Genomic DNA, 16,646 nt, shown 5'->3' with positions numbered 1-16,646 from the left:
AATTTCATAAGGCAGCTTTGTCAACAGAGGAATAAATTCAATTTAATGTATCCGTATTTATTAAATTTGAAAAAATTGCATCCGGATGCAGAAATCTTAGAAAGAATGAGAAGCACTGTTAAGGCCCAATAAAACAAAGTTCTAATTACTGAAGTAGGAGCAGAGATGATACTGTTTCTTGATGTCCTAGAATGAAATATCTCAATCCTAGTATCTTTATCCTAATATGCGGTTGTCAATATCAATTTTTTTTATAAATTCTATTTTTAATATTTTGATGTTCTTTGTTATATCATTGACTTTGGTTATAATGGCAAATTTGTTAATAATATTATTATTACGGAATAGACACTACATCGTCATCGTTATAAATAAGTAATTCAATAGCTTGGATCTTTATAGAAATAAATAATCATGGACTGTTTGATATCTGCTATCCGCGTTTGTCAATCTATTTTTGACCTTTTTAGAATTGATCTTATTCACATTATTTATTTTAAAATATATTTCTTAGTTTTTGCCATAAAAGGATAGAAAAAGAAAGGGAAATACAAAATGAATCTTGCCTCGATTGATAGTATTTTACTATTTATAGTATAAACTTTTCGTCCTATAGCTGTGACGACAAACCAGTGGGATAATCATGAAATACCATGAAGAAAATTGTTTTTAGGAAACTCATAATAAATAGATGGACGTTCCATAGCTATTCACATAATTTTTGTATATTATCACGATATATTAATGATAGTAGTTCTCAGCATATTATCATATTATGCTTGAATATGATGATTGATACATTTAATATTCTCATTAATCTGTAAATAAATTGAATTTATTCTTAGAATTTGCATCGTATATTAATAGTCTTAGTCACGGACGCGGATATATAGCAAGAAACACTAAGAAAAAATGATCTTTTCCTCGTTGCAGTGGATCTAATTACTTTTAGTATCTGCGACGCGAGTTTCGATAGATTGGTGGATTATAGGTTTAGTATCCGTCAGAATTTAAGATATGGCGTTTTACGAAGAATTAGATTCTTCATTAATATGGATATTATGAGCTTGAAAGTTACTATTATAGATTAGCAATAAGTGATTGTAGAGTAATGCGCATAACTAAGTAGTACTAACAGCTAGAACAATTACAAAAATTGAGATATGAAGTAAAAAGCAGCAATAGATTGGTAGAAAATAGATTTGGTAACCATCAGAGATTGAGACATGGCATTTTACTAAGAAATAGATTCTTTAATTAATATGAATAGTGTAAGCTTGAAAGTTACTACTATAGATTAGAAGTAACAAGTGATTGTGAAGTAATGCGAAAAACAAGGTAGCACTATTAAAACCACTACAATTGAGATATAAAGTAAAAATTAATTAAATCAACGATAGACTGTCAACTGTCAACTATTGATCTCACTAATTTATTAATATTTTATTTACCAAATGTTGCCTAACAGTAAAATAGTATAGCATTTAATATAGTCATATCTACTAGGAAGGTAACAAAACCGTAATGTGTCTACGACTGATTTATTGCACTATTATGGCGCTGAGGACTAAAGGATATCGCAAAACTACCACCGAACGCTGCCACTTATGAAATTGTTGATCTACAACAATCGGAGACTTCCCGTAGTCGTGTTTCTGCTTGTCTCACTATTTTAGCATCTGTTTTAGCCACATATTGATAGTTTCCCTTGGTTGTACTAGTAGTGGTCTCATTAGATTCAGTAATTTTTATTTCTAAAATAAAAGAATAGAGAATGATTAATCCTTAACAGCACGATAGTATTTCAGAAATAATGGAAACTGGAAAGAAAGTAAAATCATAGTGCTAGCTGTGATCTATTAGACCGTCTTGGCACTAGCATTAGAGGTATCACGATTAGCTTTGAAGCTGTAATCCGCTAGCACTTCTATCTGCGACTTTACTTCCTAATTCTGTGGCAGAATCACTATTTTAGCAATATTTTTTTCTAGAATTACAAAAACATGACCGTGAATAATTTATAACTTAGGATGGGGCTGGCTGATACACAGAAGTATCCATTAAATGTGTTCTGATTCATGTTTCCTTGAGCATAAAAGTAATTGGAAAGCATTTCTTTATAAAAGAAACCCGCTTTATTGAACAGATGTTACTGTATATAACAAAATACATCTCATTCAAACCAATTTTGTTAGAATTCTGGTTTGCTACTATATACCAGTTCTATTTATTTTTAATTACAAAAACACAATTGTGAATACTTTATAACTTAGAATGGGACTGGCTGATACTGTAGACGTATCCGTTAATTGCGGCCTGATTTATGCTTCCTTTAGCATAAAAGTAATTGGAAAGCATTTCTCCATACAAGAAGTCTGCTTTACTGGACAGATGTTACTGTATAGAGCAAAGTACTCTCATTCAAACCAATATCGTTAGGATTCTGGTTTGCTACTATATACCAGTCCTATTTATCTTTACTTAGATTTACAAAAACACATTTGTGAATACTTTATAATTTAGAATAGGACTGGCTGATACTCAGAAGCATCCATTAATTGCGGCCTGATTCATGTTTCTTTTAGCATAAAAGTAATTGGAAAGCATTTCTCCATAAAAGAAGTTCGCTTTACTGGATAGATATTACTATACAGAGCAAATCACTCTCATTCAAGCCAATATTGTTAGAATTCTGGTTCGATACATACCAGTCCTTTTCTGTTTATCTTTACTGAGAATTATAAAAATACAATTGTGAATACTTTATAATTTAGAATAGGGCTGGCCGATTCTCACGAGTATCCATTTATTACGGTCTGATACGTAGTTCCTTGGGCATATGAGTGTTTGGGCAGCATTTTTCTATAATAGACATTCGTTTTACTACACAGATATTACTATATAGAGAAAAATACTCATTGAAACCAATATTGTTAGAATTTTGGTCATTTTGATACCAGTCCTCTCCTATTTATCTTTACCTAGAATTACAAAAAAACTATTATGACATACTTTCTAATCTAGAATGGGCTGGCTAAGACTTAGAAGTATCCGTATATTGCTGTCTGATTTGCAGCTCCTTAAACATTTTTTGATAATAGAAATTTGTTTTACTGGATAGATATTACTTTATAGAGTATAACACTCTCATTCAAATCAATAGTGTTAGAATTCTGGTCATTTTGATATATACCATGCCTCTCCTGTTTGCTAATGAATGACAGTCGTGGATTGTATCTTGTTTACTTATGGTAATTACGTTTTTAGTTGAATAAAATCCATTCCACTGTTATAGAAATTACTTTATTAAATCAATACAAACAGAATATGGTTAATAAACCCAACTCGATAATACTGAAAACATCAACGATTGCTATAGTAGCACTACAGCAATTGTTGACCAAACTAAGTTAAACTACCCTATGAAAAATTGAATAAAAGGAACCCTTATTGCATTCATTAATCTATTATAACGACAATAACTTGAGTAATTATTATGTAAATGAAGTTTAATCTTAAAGATATTGTTGTAATACTTGTAAGTGTATCTAGTATTACTATATATTACATTAGCGATAGATTGTGGTCGATATTGAATCAATATGCATTAATGTTGACCAATTTTATTGCTATGCGGTAACTAAAGATAATTAAAAAGTAAACTCTATTGACTGTTGCACTAGGAGGGAACAAGCAAGACTATGGATACTGTATTATGTCTATTAGGTCAAGGATAGAGTATCTTCAAGAAGACGCTGGTCGTCATGGAAACATTCTCTCTAACTTGACACGATTATTATATACAATTGCAGTTGAGGAAGGGGGAAAGATATAAATTAGGATTAGCCATTTTGGGAAAAAGAAGTAATGGCAACCACTGTTAATTCAATTACCTCAGCAAGAGGCGAAAGAAATCGCTATGGCCCACAATTACCAGTGATTGAACATCCATTAACGCGACTTGGAAATAAATCAGAATTAAAAATACGAGGTGCATCAGCTAACTATAATAGTTCACGACCAACAAGTCATCAGTATGATCGATCAACCAACCAAAATCTAAGTAAATCCATTCACGTTAAATTCGATGATGATATAAATAATCAAAATCATAATGTATCGGAAGAAAACGATCTACCTCCGTTAAGAACAGAAAATAATCAAAATCTTCCGAGCCGGAAACATCAACGACTTTCGACATGGCCAGGTTAGATACTTTAAGGAGATACTTATAGATCATATCCAGAAAGATTACCACATCTGGAGTAAGGAATCTTTTTTCTAGTTGCTTATAATAATTTAAAATTAAATTGAGTAATTTTTATGAATTTGCTATCGATAAAAAAGATACACGTACGCGAATGTGTATGCTCCTTATTGTAGTAACACTGTTATCGCTTTCTAAATTTGACTATTTTATCAAGATCAATATTGTAATTATGAGTTAATGATCAGAAAGATCCATTAAATTTAATAAGAAAATTGGGGCCTATGTTGTGTTTTAAATAAATTACCGTGCTGTAATGTAGCTTAATATAAATAGGATTCTATGATAACGATAACAGTAATTCTTTAAATAGCTAATGAAATTTCTTGTTAGGCAAGTTATTAAATTTAATCTTTACAATTTAAGTAAATAAGGAAATGTCCAAATTAAAGCTAAAGCGTATTTTAGACACCCTTATTTAATCTCTGTAATCGAATCTGTTATTCTAAATTACATTTAATTATTTTTACATAGTTTATATGTTATACACGATTGAAATTTTATAGTTTGAGATCACTAAGAATATATTTTAATTAATTGAATTAATTGAATATGTTATGCAATATGTTTATAGATTTATACTCTTTCAATATCCATTTTGAGATATTAACTAAATTATTTGGGCAGAATGTATAATACTCGCATTAAAAATTTGTTGGAGATAGAGTATAATATATTTGTCATAGCAAAGCTACCCTATTTACTATCTGTAATATTGTAAAAAAGTATTTGAGTTGCCTAATAAATAAGCTCCTCTAATTGTTAATTTAGGCTCTATACTTGATAATGTTCCAAGACACAAGATGAATGCTCCTGAGGTTTGTCAGTTGACGTTAATCCTAGCTCTAAGCAACTAATATTTATCATTAACTTTCTGATTATTTAAAAATTATATGTTCTAACCCTTTTCTGAAATATTTTACTCTATTTTTAGTTAATACAACTAATACGAGAGAAAATACCGACGAGTTTTCACGGTATCAAACAAGCATTTAAAGCGTCAGATCCTTATGGAAAAGGAAACGCTCCTAGGTAAATTAATAAATATTATTCGCTATTTATTTATAATATCATTAATTCAGATTTAATTAAGCAGATTAGATTTTTTTTATATTTTTTCATATATTAGCCCGCTATAAATGTATATGTATACCTGTACGTGTAATCGTAACAGATATTACAATTGTTTCTATAGAGAGGCTATGGGAAGAATTATATATCACTTGTGTGGATATTTATTTCCAGGACAAATTGCTTCACTACTTAAGAGGTATTCATGAATGTCAATATTATACTGTACAGTATATTCTACCTAAATTTTAGGGTAGTATGCCATAAAAATTATTATTTATAGTTAGTTAATATGTTCAAAATAACAATTTATATCGTATTGAGAAAATAGTATAAGCTTACAGTTATACAGAATTTAATTTTTATTATATAAATCTAGTAATTTTACGCTTCGATTATTAAGCTTTCTTCTATTATTTGTAAAAGCTTATTTTACGTCCATCAACTTATTTGATATTAAACTATTCTGCTATTAGTCTGAATTTATCTAAGAAAAAGGCTATTTCGTTTGATGAGTTTATCGCCGCTATTAAAGACACTGAGGTTAGCTTACAAATTTTATTATCATTAATAAAGTAGTAATAATTTCAGAACTTAATAACTGTAGGGTTAATTTTGCACGTAGGTAGCTTATAATAATGTTAACAGTGTTGACTGCTTGTTTGAAATTCGTTGTTTTTAACAATGTTTAAATGATAGTCTAGCAACCATGTAGCTTGGGTAGATCCTGTACAGAGGTTAAATAATAAACCTGAATTAGCACCAGTAGAGTGGACAGCAACTCAAGTTCAAGCGCATTTACGCAATAGAGCATTAGATGGGTAAGCTTAATTATAATTTATAAATCTAATGCATTATTTATAAAATTGCACGTAGTCTCTATGATGTAGTAAAATTTCGCAACTAGAAGTATCCGCTGATGAGTACGTAAAGATGTTACTTGTTGTTCTTATACCGTATTAGGACATTGGCATTATATGATATTTTACCCCTGGAATGTTTAGTTGAAAATGGACAGATATTAAAGCCACAATTTCGTATCATGTTAGAAAATTTAAAGATTTCTATGACCGATTTTGAATTTGAAAAGCTGTGGGACAGGTAAAAAAGATTACCTTATAGCATTAGTACAACATTGCTTTTATTACTTGGATTTAAATTCTTACGGATTATTATTTTACGTATATATTACAGTATCTGTAATCCCTTTATCATTAAATATGGGCAAAAACTCGTTTATTAACTGTATTTAACGAGAGCCATTTACTATATTTAAAGAAAGTTAATACGTACTGAATATTATTAATAATCAATTCATTCGATGTTACTATAGATGCGATCTCCATGGTGTTGGTGGTATGAAAACAGGAAAAGTGTTTCGTAGATTGGGCATTGATTATGATAAGCTGTTAGGTATAATAAATTCCATTTCTATTACTGCTAATTCTTATAGTTCTCTATAAAATAATAGAAAATATATTGGGTATGCAACCTAAATACTTTAGTATACTGAGAATTGTTGCTGTCTTTTTCTTTTACCTCCACGATAAATTATTTGATTGGTTCGTACTAGATATAACTGCTGCTAGATCTAAATCAAGACAGTCAAGTGATGAAAAACCATCAGGTCAAGACGCCTCTAAAAAACAACCACAAAAGCTAATTAAAAAAATTTGTGCTGCTTTACAACGCCTGGTGCATAAGGTAACATGTTTTAAATAATTTTTCTATAAGCTGTGTGAACAATTAGACTTAGCTATATCGTGAGTTTTAATATGCATGAAGTAAATAAGGGATATTAATGAGCTTTGGAACTTTAGAACTTGAATACTATAGTTTTACATGCGAGTATACCATAAATAAACCTAAATATCAAATAGTTGGCTATACTGATATAATAGTTTGGTACAGTAATTATATTTAGTAAACGTAGACAATAATATTAATTAGAATTGATATTTACAAAATTCGTTAGTTTTTAAGGTCGTAAGCTATGCAGCAGTGAGCTATGCCATTATATTTAGGAAGATCACGAGAATAAATATCTAAACTTTAATAGAAATTTTGTTATTCAATTTTGGTAAAGACTCTTAGTTCCATTTGTCATTTTAAAACAACTTTAATAAAATGCTCTAGTTGGAAGAACCATTTGAAGACTTAATTCAGGAATTTCAAAAATATGATCATGATAAAATCGGAAAGGTAAAATTGTAGTTGTATTTTGGTTATTTTATATGATGGTGTTGCTTCTACCCTTGATAAGATTAGTGACAGTCCTATATCTGAAAACTAGTGGCAGCATAAATTGATATTTATAATAATGAATTTAAATTGTCTTATTTGATTTAAATAATTTAATTAGGTAACCAGGCAAAATTTTCGTACGATTATCAATAATTATTTCAAGCTTAAGCTATCTCCAATAGATTTGGAATATTTCTTGCAAAGGTATAAGAAAATTACAATACAAATTTTTACTAACTTATTGATTATATAATTGGTATAATTCGATCAAACAATTGGTGATAGAATACCAGAAATAGTATCACTTGGTATATGACTTTGTATATAGCGTATAATTTATCTAATAGAATATGCAAGTATATAGGGATGATAGGAATATCGGCTAAAATTTTTTCGTCTCTTTGTGTGCTTATGATGCGCAATATAGGATCAGTCATCGCGAGGAAAATGCTCTTTCTTATATTGAATTGGTAACGAAGTTTCTTAGTCGTCAAACTAATGGAATCTTACATTCCATCATGACAACGTAGGTCAATCTTGATATACTAAAGTAGCATATCTACTGATATCCTACATTCAATGTTTAAATAATAAAATAGGTTGATAATTTCATGTATTCATCCTACCTTGTTTTAGTCAACCAGATCCTGTTCCTGTGAAATCGAATTATGTCGACTTACATACTTCAATGATGGCAGAAGCTAAAATTGCTCAAATTCTTCATAAAAAATTTATTTCAATATTGGAGAAGTTTAGGTGTGTGAATTGCTGATCCATATTATTTCAATGATATACGCTCACTGTATAAATTATCAATAAGTACTTTGATTATATATAGTTATTACATGTATATTTGATTCATATCTATATAAATTTCTGTCTTTACTAATTTAATCGCTCTTTAATGGATGGTACATTAACTGCTGTATTCTACTACAGGGTATTCGATTCCGAAAAATGTGGCTTAGTCAACAAATATGATTTTCGCTTGTGCTTGGAATCAATTTTAAGTAATAGCTTAACTGATTCTGAATTTGACGAACTTCTGCATTCCACTGAAATTGAAGAATTGCGAGGAATCGATTATCCGCGATTTCTTACACTGCTTGATGATGCGTAAGAATTGACTTTATACATTAATTATTATTAAATGTTGCTATTTATTAATCCCTCAATAGTATGCACATAAAGATTTAATTGCCTATAGTAAGAGTATCTTGAAGGTATTAGTGAATTAAATAGTCTTTACATTCAATATAGCTCATCTGCTAGTTTGATGCGGCTAATAAACCGAAGCGGAAAATCACAGGAAGTTAAAGAGGAACCTATAAAAGCGCCTTCTGTTCCAGCAACGATCACTATGGCTAACGAAGATATAACTGCTACTCCGATTGAATATAAATCTTTTGAAAAAAGTGGAAGCAGCAACAAATTCAGTTATCGGAGTGATTTCAATCGTGTTGATCTGCCAGAGTCTGCAGTTGATGATGCTAAAGAAAAAACTAGTGAGTTGCCACTTTCAAATTCGAACACTAAAGTTGTTCGATTCAAAAGTGAAGTTGCAGCCGGAAGAACGTTAAAGGAGGTAAAATGCAGCTTGCATATTACATATTAGCTTCATATCACATTTCATGTATTCTAGTGCCCCCTCCCCCAAAATATAAAATACTACAAGCAGAATAAGTATTATAGCTGCTGGATATCCGAAACTAACATTCTTAATATATGCTATATACAGTATTAACTAAAATGTGCAAAATCTTGGATTCCAATGTCGTTATGATAAATATATTATTTTACAGTAAAGCTGCTGTATAATTTAGTACTAGTTAGTGTACGTTATAATTGCTGAATAATAGCTATCATCCTATACATGAAAAATTATAAAATATATATATTTATATCGTACGACAAGAATTTTTTTCCAATCGAATTCTGTAATAAAATGCCTTGATGTTTACGCAGATTGAAAACGAAATCCGTCCGATATTTTCGAAAAGATTTCATACTGCAAATAAGGTTGGTGGATTCCACGAATATGTATTTTGAATGAGATAAAACTGAATTAATTTCCCATTTTTGTCCTCCAATTAGTCATTTATTTTTAAAATTGACAAGAAGCGAACGGGAGAAGTCTCTGCTGCCGATTTAATTCTCCTTGCTTCAAAGTACGAGTAATAGATTGAAGATTATTACCCTAATTAAGTCTTAAGGCTGATTGTTATAGCTATTTTAAAAGAATGATTTATTCACTTCTTAACGACCGATGAAGCCCGGTACTGTAATAGTGCAATCTTAATTTCATTTTTAGGTATGGAATAACATTGGAAACAGATGAAGTCTTGACCTTTTTCCGATCTATTCGCGGAAAAACTGTAAAGAAGATCAAATTTGTTGATCTGTATCAATATTTTACCAAAAGTCATATACTAAAGCCGCAGGAATTCCTAGGTTAGATATAATGATTAATAATTTTGATTAATTTATATATTAGATAGAAATTAATGTAGTTTTATAATAATTCTGATTACTTGTAATGATATATGATTTATCCATTAATATTTAGATGATCAACATTTACGCGGCAAAGATAGCAAAATGACAAGCGATGTAAAAATCCTTATAAAGCAGAAAAAAACGGAGCACAAACTTCATAAGATTCAAGAAAAAGCTATCAAAATAATTACGTCTAAGGTTAGTATGAATTTCTTATTAATTAAGTATCTGGAGGATTTCTTGTTCGTTAATTCACTGTTTAACTCTTTTACACTCAAACTACTAGAGTGGCCATAAATTCAATGAAATTAGGAAAACATTTGGAGATATCGATTTATCACGAACTCAAGCAATCCCTCTCTCTGCTGTAAAGGTAAAGATACGATCATTATCCATTGCATATGCCTTAGAGGATCTATATAGCTTGTTTAAGAAGGATGTAATTGTAGCTAATTTTGTTTCTAAATCGAATAACGAATGAAATTTATTGTCTAATAAAATTTCTTATATGAAAATAGAAAATTTTTATGGAATATGCTTCTGTCGACCTTACTGATGAACAGTGGGAGGCTATAAATGAGTTGTATCGACACAAAAATGGCTTAGGGTAGGTATTAAAATATATAGGTATTGCTAACAGACACATAACATAAGTGGTCCATTGTGAAATTAACATAATCGTATACGTATGGTATCTATCTGATACTATTTTTTGCTTACGATAATATTTTTAGGATCGATTATAGCGTTCTGCTAAACGATATTGCATTAAATCGTCTGAAAATTAAGGAAACTAATGCTCAAACAACACCTATTCCTGGTCGTATAGTTGGACCTCGTTATGAAACTCCTTTGCCGAGTTCATCTTTTCAATTTGATAACGATGCCCGAGCAATACTAATCAAAATACAGAGAAAGGTAACTTATCGAAAATTTACTAAGCAGAGACTAGCGTTAATAGAATTGAGACAGATATATTGCATCGTCAAGTTCTAAATGGTTATACGTACATTAACTACTTTTAACAAGTACAGTACTATATCAAAAGGATCTAAACTGATCTACCGTTGCTATTAATTAATAGATTATGCCTCAATGGAAACCAATAAGACGGTTATTGAAGAAGATGGACGAATCAGGCAGTGGAAAAGTAGATGTTTTAGTCCTGAAAAGCCTTCTTGAAGATTGCGGTGTTACTCTGCAAGATGATCAATTTTATCATCTTTTGACGTATTTCGATAGTGATATTTCTGGCAACATATCATATGAAGATTTTCTGAGATGTTTGATACATTTAGATAGACTTTAAGGGTCTTTGTGAAATAACACATTATTTTTATTAAACGTATCTTCCACATTAAAATGTATCTTTACATTCTTATTTAGTAGTCACACCGAAATTAGATATATCTTTCATTCTTAATGCAAATCATGTCCAATATTAGAAGTTGATCAGCAAATTTTTGTTGCTAGTATATCAATTTAACCATAAACTATAATTTAATCCATGTAGCGTAGCCTACATTCGTACTACATGATTTATTTTCCCCTTAAATAGATACAGAAAATATCATAGTATTTTCATTGTATATTTATTAAATGTAAGATTACCGTGGTCAAACGGTAATTGCTTCGCCAATATTAAATACTAGACATAGTAGAAACTACAGTACTGTCAACTATATAAATTAATGTATACAAGCTATGGCAGTAAGCGTGAAAGATACTAAATCCTGTGCTCATGTAATTAAAAATATATATATATATGATATATATATATATACCGGGTAGATTAATCAATTATAGTTTTATTCGTGTATCTTACTAACACCTTCATTTGGTAATCTGAAATTTAAAAAAGTTGTAAGTACTATAGCTCTTTCAATTTATTGCTGTCAATTGTGAAATGTTTAACAATAAGCTACTTCATATTCTTACATCTGTGTATCAATAGTGAACTACATTTACTTCGTTTAGTGATAAACTCTATAAGTAAAAACTTGTTGATGTTACTTATCTAACGGTTATTAAAAAGAATACTTCAAATCGGATCTATGGTTCATAAAGTGACGTTATTAAAAATCAGGATACAACTCGCGCATTTATGGGCAGTAGAGTGCTGGATAAATTTATTAAAGCTAGTGGTTATCATATTGTGCAATATTTTCGAAATGAAAGTTTGAGTACTTGAGGCATTATGAAATTAGACGGTTTAATACCTAGGCAATTAGTTTATTGTAAAGGTAAAATTTATGAGTAAATTTACATGCAGATAAAATGCTATAGAAGGTTGAATTTATGATTTAATTTATTTATACTCATACAGTATATTGCAGGTAAACATACAGATATTATTTTCAAATTAGATTACAAGTTCCTTTCATACTATCCTTAGTTAATCTTGACATCGAATAGAGTATAGCCAGTACACGCATAAAAACGGACAAAAATTTGGGGTGGATTATTATTACTATTGATTGATATCCTTTATACTAGCCGTGGTAGCAGTATAATGTGTTTGCGTTATATTATTGTGGATCTGTTTCTTTAAATTTATTCAATTTCGCGATGACTGCCTGACCAAAGCTTTCTCGATATAACGGGCTGTAATTATCCAACAGAGAGTATAATGTTTCGTAATAGTCAGATGGATTGTCTGCATCAATTTTATTATTTTCGTATCCAACAATCTTAAGAGCAAAAATATATAAAATTACATTATTCATGGTATCTTGGATCTTCTCATTAAGTTATAAATTCAGGTATAAGCCACAATAACGTTTTAAAAATTGATATAGTTGCAAGGTTAGCAATCTGATTGTGATAGTATCGACTGATTGCTTTACTAAATAGTGTAGCTATACGATCTCCCTGTATACCAGCAAAAGCTATCTTGATCGTGTAGTACAATAATGTATGATAGAATAACGCATTGTACATAACTCTCCAACGTTAGGAAACGTCAGGAATATTCGGAGACCGAGAATCTACCACATTTATACAGTAGTCACTGTGTAAAATACAAAGCATTCTAAATAGCACAATGCTACTAGCTCTAGTTACCCACTGCGAACGTCGTATGATATATTTGGCGTATTATAGCATAGATAATTTTACATATGCTATTAGGACTCTTTGCAATAATGTATTTGCTGGATTTGTAGGTGAAACACGGAGTCATTTAAAGTAGCACAAGGCATTAACTGATTGGCATTTCAGCCAATACGAAGCTGTGATGGCAACAAACTAATAACGAATAGTCATTTAAAATAGTACAAGGTATTAACTGATTTGGTATTGAAGCCAATATCAAGCCGTGACGATATCAGACTCATAGCGTATAATTTGTAAATTAATTAAATGATAGAAGTATACTACATAAGGGATTACTCATAAATAACGAGTAGTTGAGTGGTGTTGAATTGAGCTATAATAATTAACGTAAAATTGTACGTATTGATCAGAAAGTTGTGTATAGGATAAAAGGTAGGGTAGTAGTAATAATATCAATCCAGAAACGAACATTAGAAGCATGGTTTTACTTGGTAGATGTGCTAGATCCACGGAGGAAAAATACAATTACTTTATAATATCTCCTTCGTGATAAAAGATCTACTGAATAGCTTTAGATGAATTACGAAGTGATTTAAAAATAGTGCAATGCACTAACTGATTGGTATTTAAACCGATATCAGTTATCTACTAGATTTGTAATAACTGTCGGTGAAATGTGAAGTATTTTTTGTCGTGCAATACATTAAGCGATTGCTATTTCAAACAAAAGCAAGTGTCTGGTGGACTTGTATTAATTTTGAGTGAACTATTTGTATTTTAAAAAGTGTAATATATTAACTGATTGGCTGTTACAGCAACACCAAGCATCTGCTGGATTGGCAATCCCATTTTGTACAATATTAGTTAGGAGAAACATCAATTATTTTAATTAGTACAGCAGTGCAATGCATTAACTGAATAGCAACAGTCTACTGTCTTACCAAACGCATAGATAAAAAAATGGAATATTTTAAATAGCGCAATGCGGATTATTATTGAAATCAATCGATCTAGAGCGAACGGTAATATTGGTACAGGTAAAAATGGCAACCAGTAAATTAGTGCGTTCCAGTAAAAAATAATTCAATTGTTAATTATATATAATTAATTATAATCAGAGGTTTAATGACAGTTAATTTTAAAAATTTTCTTTCAAGATTCTGTATTTTAATCAATAATGTAGCTTTCACATTTAGTTTGATTACAGTTGATTTCACTTAATATCTTAGTATACGCGTATTGTGAACTGACTGCATTATTGGGGTTCAAAATTTAATTGAATAATATCCGGAAGCATAGCCTTATCAAGAATTTCATATCGTCAGATTGTAATTTGAATGTTATCTGTATTTAGTTGGCGTTTTTCGTGAGCTATTTTTATCTCAATTCAGTGTCAATTCTAGTGGTTGGCATTTCCTAATTTTGACAGCCTTAATGCAGTATACGAGTAAACAAAGTTACTGTAACATTAACCTATACAAGTCTAAACTGCTTATACTGTAGTCACCAGTAAGAAATGCAATATTAGCCAAGTTACTCAAGATAGCTTTACATCGTAAGATTGTGAACTAAGTGATCTACTCTATTTAGTTAGTGTTTTATAAGAGCAATTTTACCTCAATTGTAAAACTTAATGATTTATTTTGGTGACTGGTATTTCCTAATTTTGACAGATTAACTTACAGTAATACAGCATACGAGTAAACAAAGTCCCCCTTTACAAATCTAGACTGCTTATAGTTACCAGTAGGAAAAGCGATGTTAGCCAAATTAATCAAGATAGCTTTACATCGTAAGATTGTGATCTAAGCGATATACTCTATTTAGTTAGTGTTTTATGTGAGCAATTTTACCTCAATTGTAAAACTTCATGATTTATTTTGCTGACAGGTATTTCCTTATTTTGACATACTTAATACAGTATACGAGTAAACAAAGTCCTCCTCTACAAGTCTAGACTGCTTACAGTTACTAGTTACCCGTAGGAAATGCAATGTTAGACAGGCTAATCAAGATGATTTTACATTCTGTACTATCCATTGTTTCAATAATTAGTAATTTTAATTAGTCACTAGCAAGATTGTGTGTAGATAATTTTACCCTCCATCCTGATGCTGTCACTTCAATGCAATAATTCTTTCCCTCTTGAGTGATGACATTAATATAGCATATCTCGAACAACCAAGGTAATGATTTTGCAGCATGAATATCCTTGACAGAGAAAGCGATCTCTTTCATAATTGCCAAGGCTTCTTGGCGAATATCGCCGCTCTCACTAGCATCCATCTTGAGTAAACTCTGATCGGTCAACAGCTGTAGCAGCTGCCTATAAATTAATTTTCAGCCTACCTTACATCATGCATGGCACAGTGCATAGTGTGCAATATCATGGACTGCTAGGAGAAAACTACTTCTGGAGCTTGCTCGAGCTCGAGTGTTCGTTACCAAGGAGCTTGATGACGATTCATACGCCTCGAGAGTCACGTACACCTTGTGTAGATCTCTCTCCCCCCCCCCCCCCTAGCGTACCGTACGCCACTACAATGCAATGGCCGCACAATCCGCGGGAATCCAAAAATGTCTAACTGCACTTTTTTATCGAATATTGAATGGTGGAGTGTATTACTAGTATGCAGTAGACCATACATCAACTGTAATACTTTTTGATTGAGAGAGAGAGAGAAGTACTGTGCTACAACATTCAACATTATACTGTATTATCAACAACGCTGGTATATTGTATTTCTAAAAGTCCATGGTATGACCATAGGCCAAGGGGAGAGGATATGAAGAAAATGCCGGACCATGGATCATTATTTTTAATGATGGATACAAACAAATACCAATAAAGCTCTCTATGAACTACTCAATCTTTCGGAGAATTACTGTTATCAATTATTAATTCCATACTTGATGAATAATTAATGAATGGTCCATTAATTAACGATAGGAAGACGAAAAACTACAAATGAAGGTCCCTGGCAACTCTAGTGGCAAGTACAATACGGTAGTCCTTGGAGTCTTTGAAGTGGTTGCGAAAATAATGTCACTCTATAGCAAGAAATCATACGACACAATAAGTGACATAGGTTTTAATTCATGATTGGGATACGAAAAACTACAAATGAAGATCCCTGCAGTCTTTTACAATGTTTGCGAAAGCAATGTCACTCAACAGTAACAAATCATACTTACAATAAGTGACATAATTTAGGGTCACGGCCTTATGTACTGTAATGTACAATACAGTACGCCCGCTACTACAGTGTACAGTACTGCATGTACAGTACTGTATTGTAGGCTTCAATCTTCAATCTTACAGCACTTGTAGTGCTTTCTACTGTGTAAGTACTATCACTTCATGAGTGTTTAAGACGTCCGAGTATCGTACTGTACAGCAAATCTGAGCCACACTGTACCGTACTGTATTGTACAGTGTACAGTGTACAGTGTACAGTACATGAAGTGTTTCGTACAGTACATTGTACACTGTACGCTAACAATCATACCGATA

At 31.0% G+C, this 16,646-nt stretch overlaps 3 protein-coding genes across 3 annotated transcripts; 2 read left to right on the top strand and 1 right to left on the bottom strand.

Moving 5' to 3' along the window:
* Positions 1–3,867: 3,867 nt before the first annotated feature.
* Positions 3,868–8,702, top strand: TRIADDRAFT_54775 (uncharacterized protein; the record flags this gene model as incomplete). Its single annotated transcript, XM_002111091.1, has 13 exons — positions 3,868–4,207; positions 5,039–5,085; positions 5,202–5,299; positions 5,463–5,537; positions 5,815–5,881; positions 6,038–6,159; positions 6,302–6,439; positions 6,672–6,751; positions 6,912–7,042; positions 7,475–7,540; positions 7,701–7,786; positions 8,219–8,338; positions 8,522–8,702. The coding sequence occupies 13 exons, from the start codon at positions 3,868–3,870 to the stop codon at positions 8,700–8,702; spliced, it is 1,551 nt and encodes a 516-aa protein (XP_002111127.1).
* A 240-nt stretch (positions 8,703–8,942) lies between these two features.
* TRIADDRAFT_54774 (uncharacterized protein) lies at positions 8,943–11,387 on the top strand (the record flags this gene model as incomplete). The annotated part of the gene is made up of 9 exons (XM_002111090.1): positions 8,943–9,167; positions 9,548–9,601; positions 9,677–9,750; positions 9,894–10,033; positions 10,149–10,276; positions 10,365–10,451; positions 10,597–10,685; positions 10,813–10,996; positions 11,163–11,387. 9 exons carry the CDS (start codon positions 8,943–8,945, stop codon positions 11,385–11,387), a joined length of 1,206 nt encoding a protein of 401 aa, XP_002111126.1.
* Positions 11,388–12,606: 1,219 nt separating this feature from the next.
* On the bottom strand, positions 12,607–15,418 carry TRIADDRAFT_54773 (uncharacterized protein; the record flags this gene model as incomplete). Its single annotated transcript, XM_002110564.1, has 2 exons — positions 12,607–12,768; positions 15,233–15,418. 2 exons carry the CDS (start codon positions 15,416–15,418, stop codon positions 12,607–12,609), a joined length of 348 nt encoding a protein of 115 aa, XP_002110600.1.
* Between the last annotated feature and the right edge of the window lie 1,228 nt (positions 15,419–16,646).

This window comes from Trichoplax adhaerens, genomic scaffold (assembly GCF_000150275.1).
Source record: "Trichoplax adhaerens TRIADscaffold_3 genomic scaffold, whole genome shotgun sequence".
NCBI lineage: Eukaryota > Metazoa > Placozoa > Uniplacotomia > Trichoplacea > Trichoplacidae > Trichoplax > Trichoplax adhaerens.
This window is presented reverse-complemented; position numbering and strand designations above follow the sequence as displayed.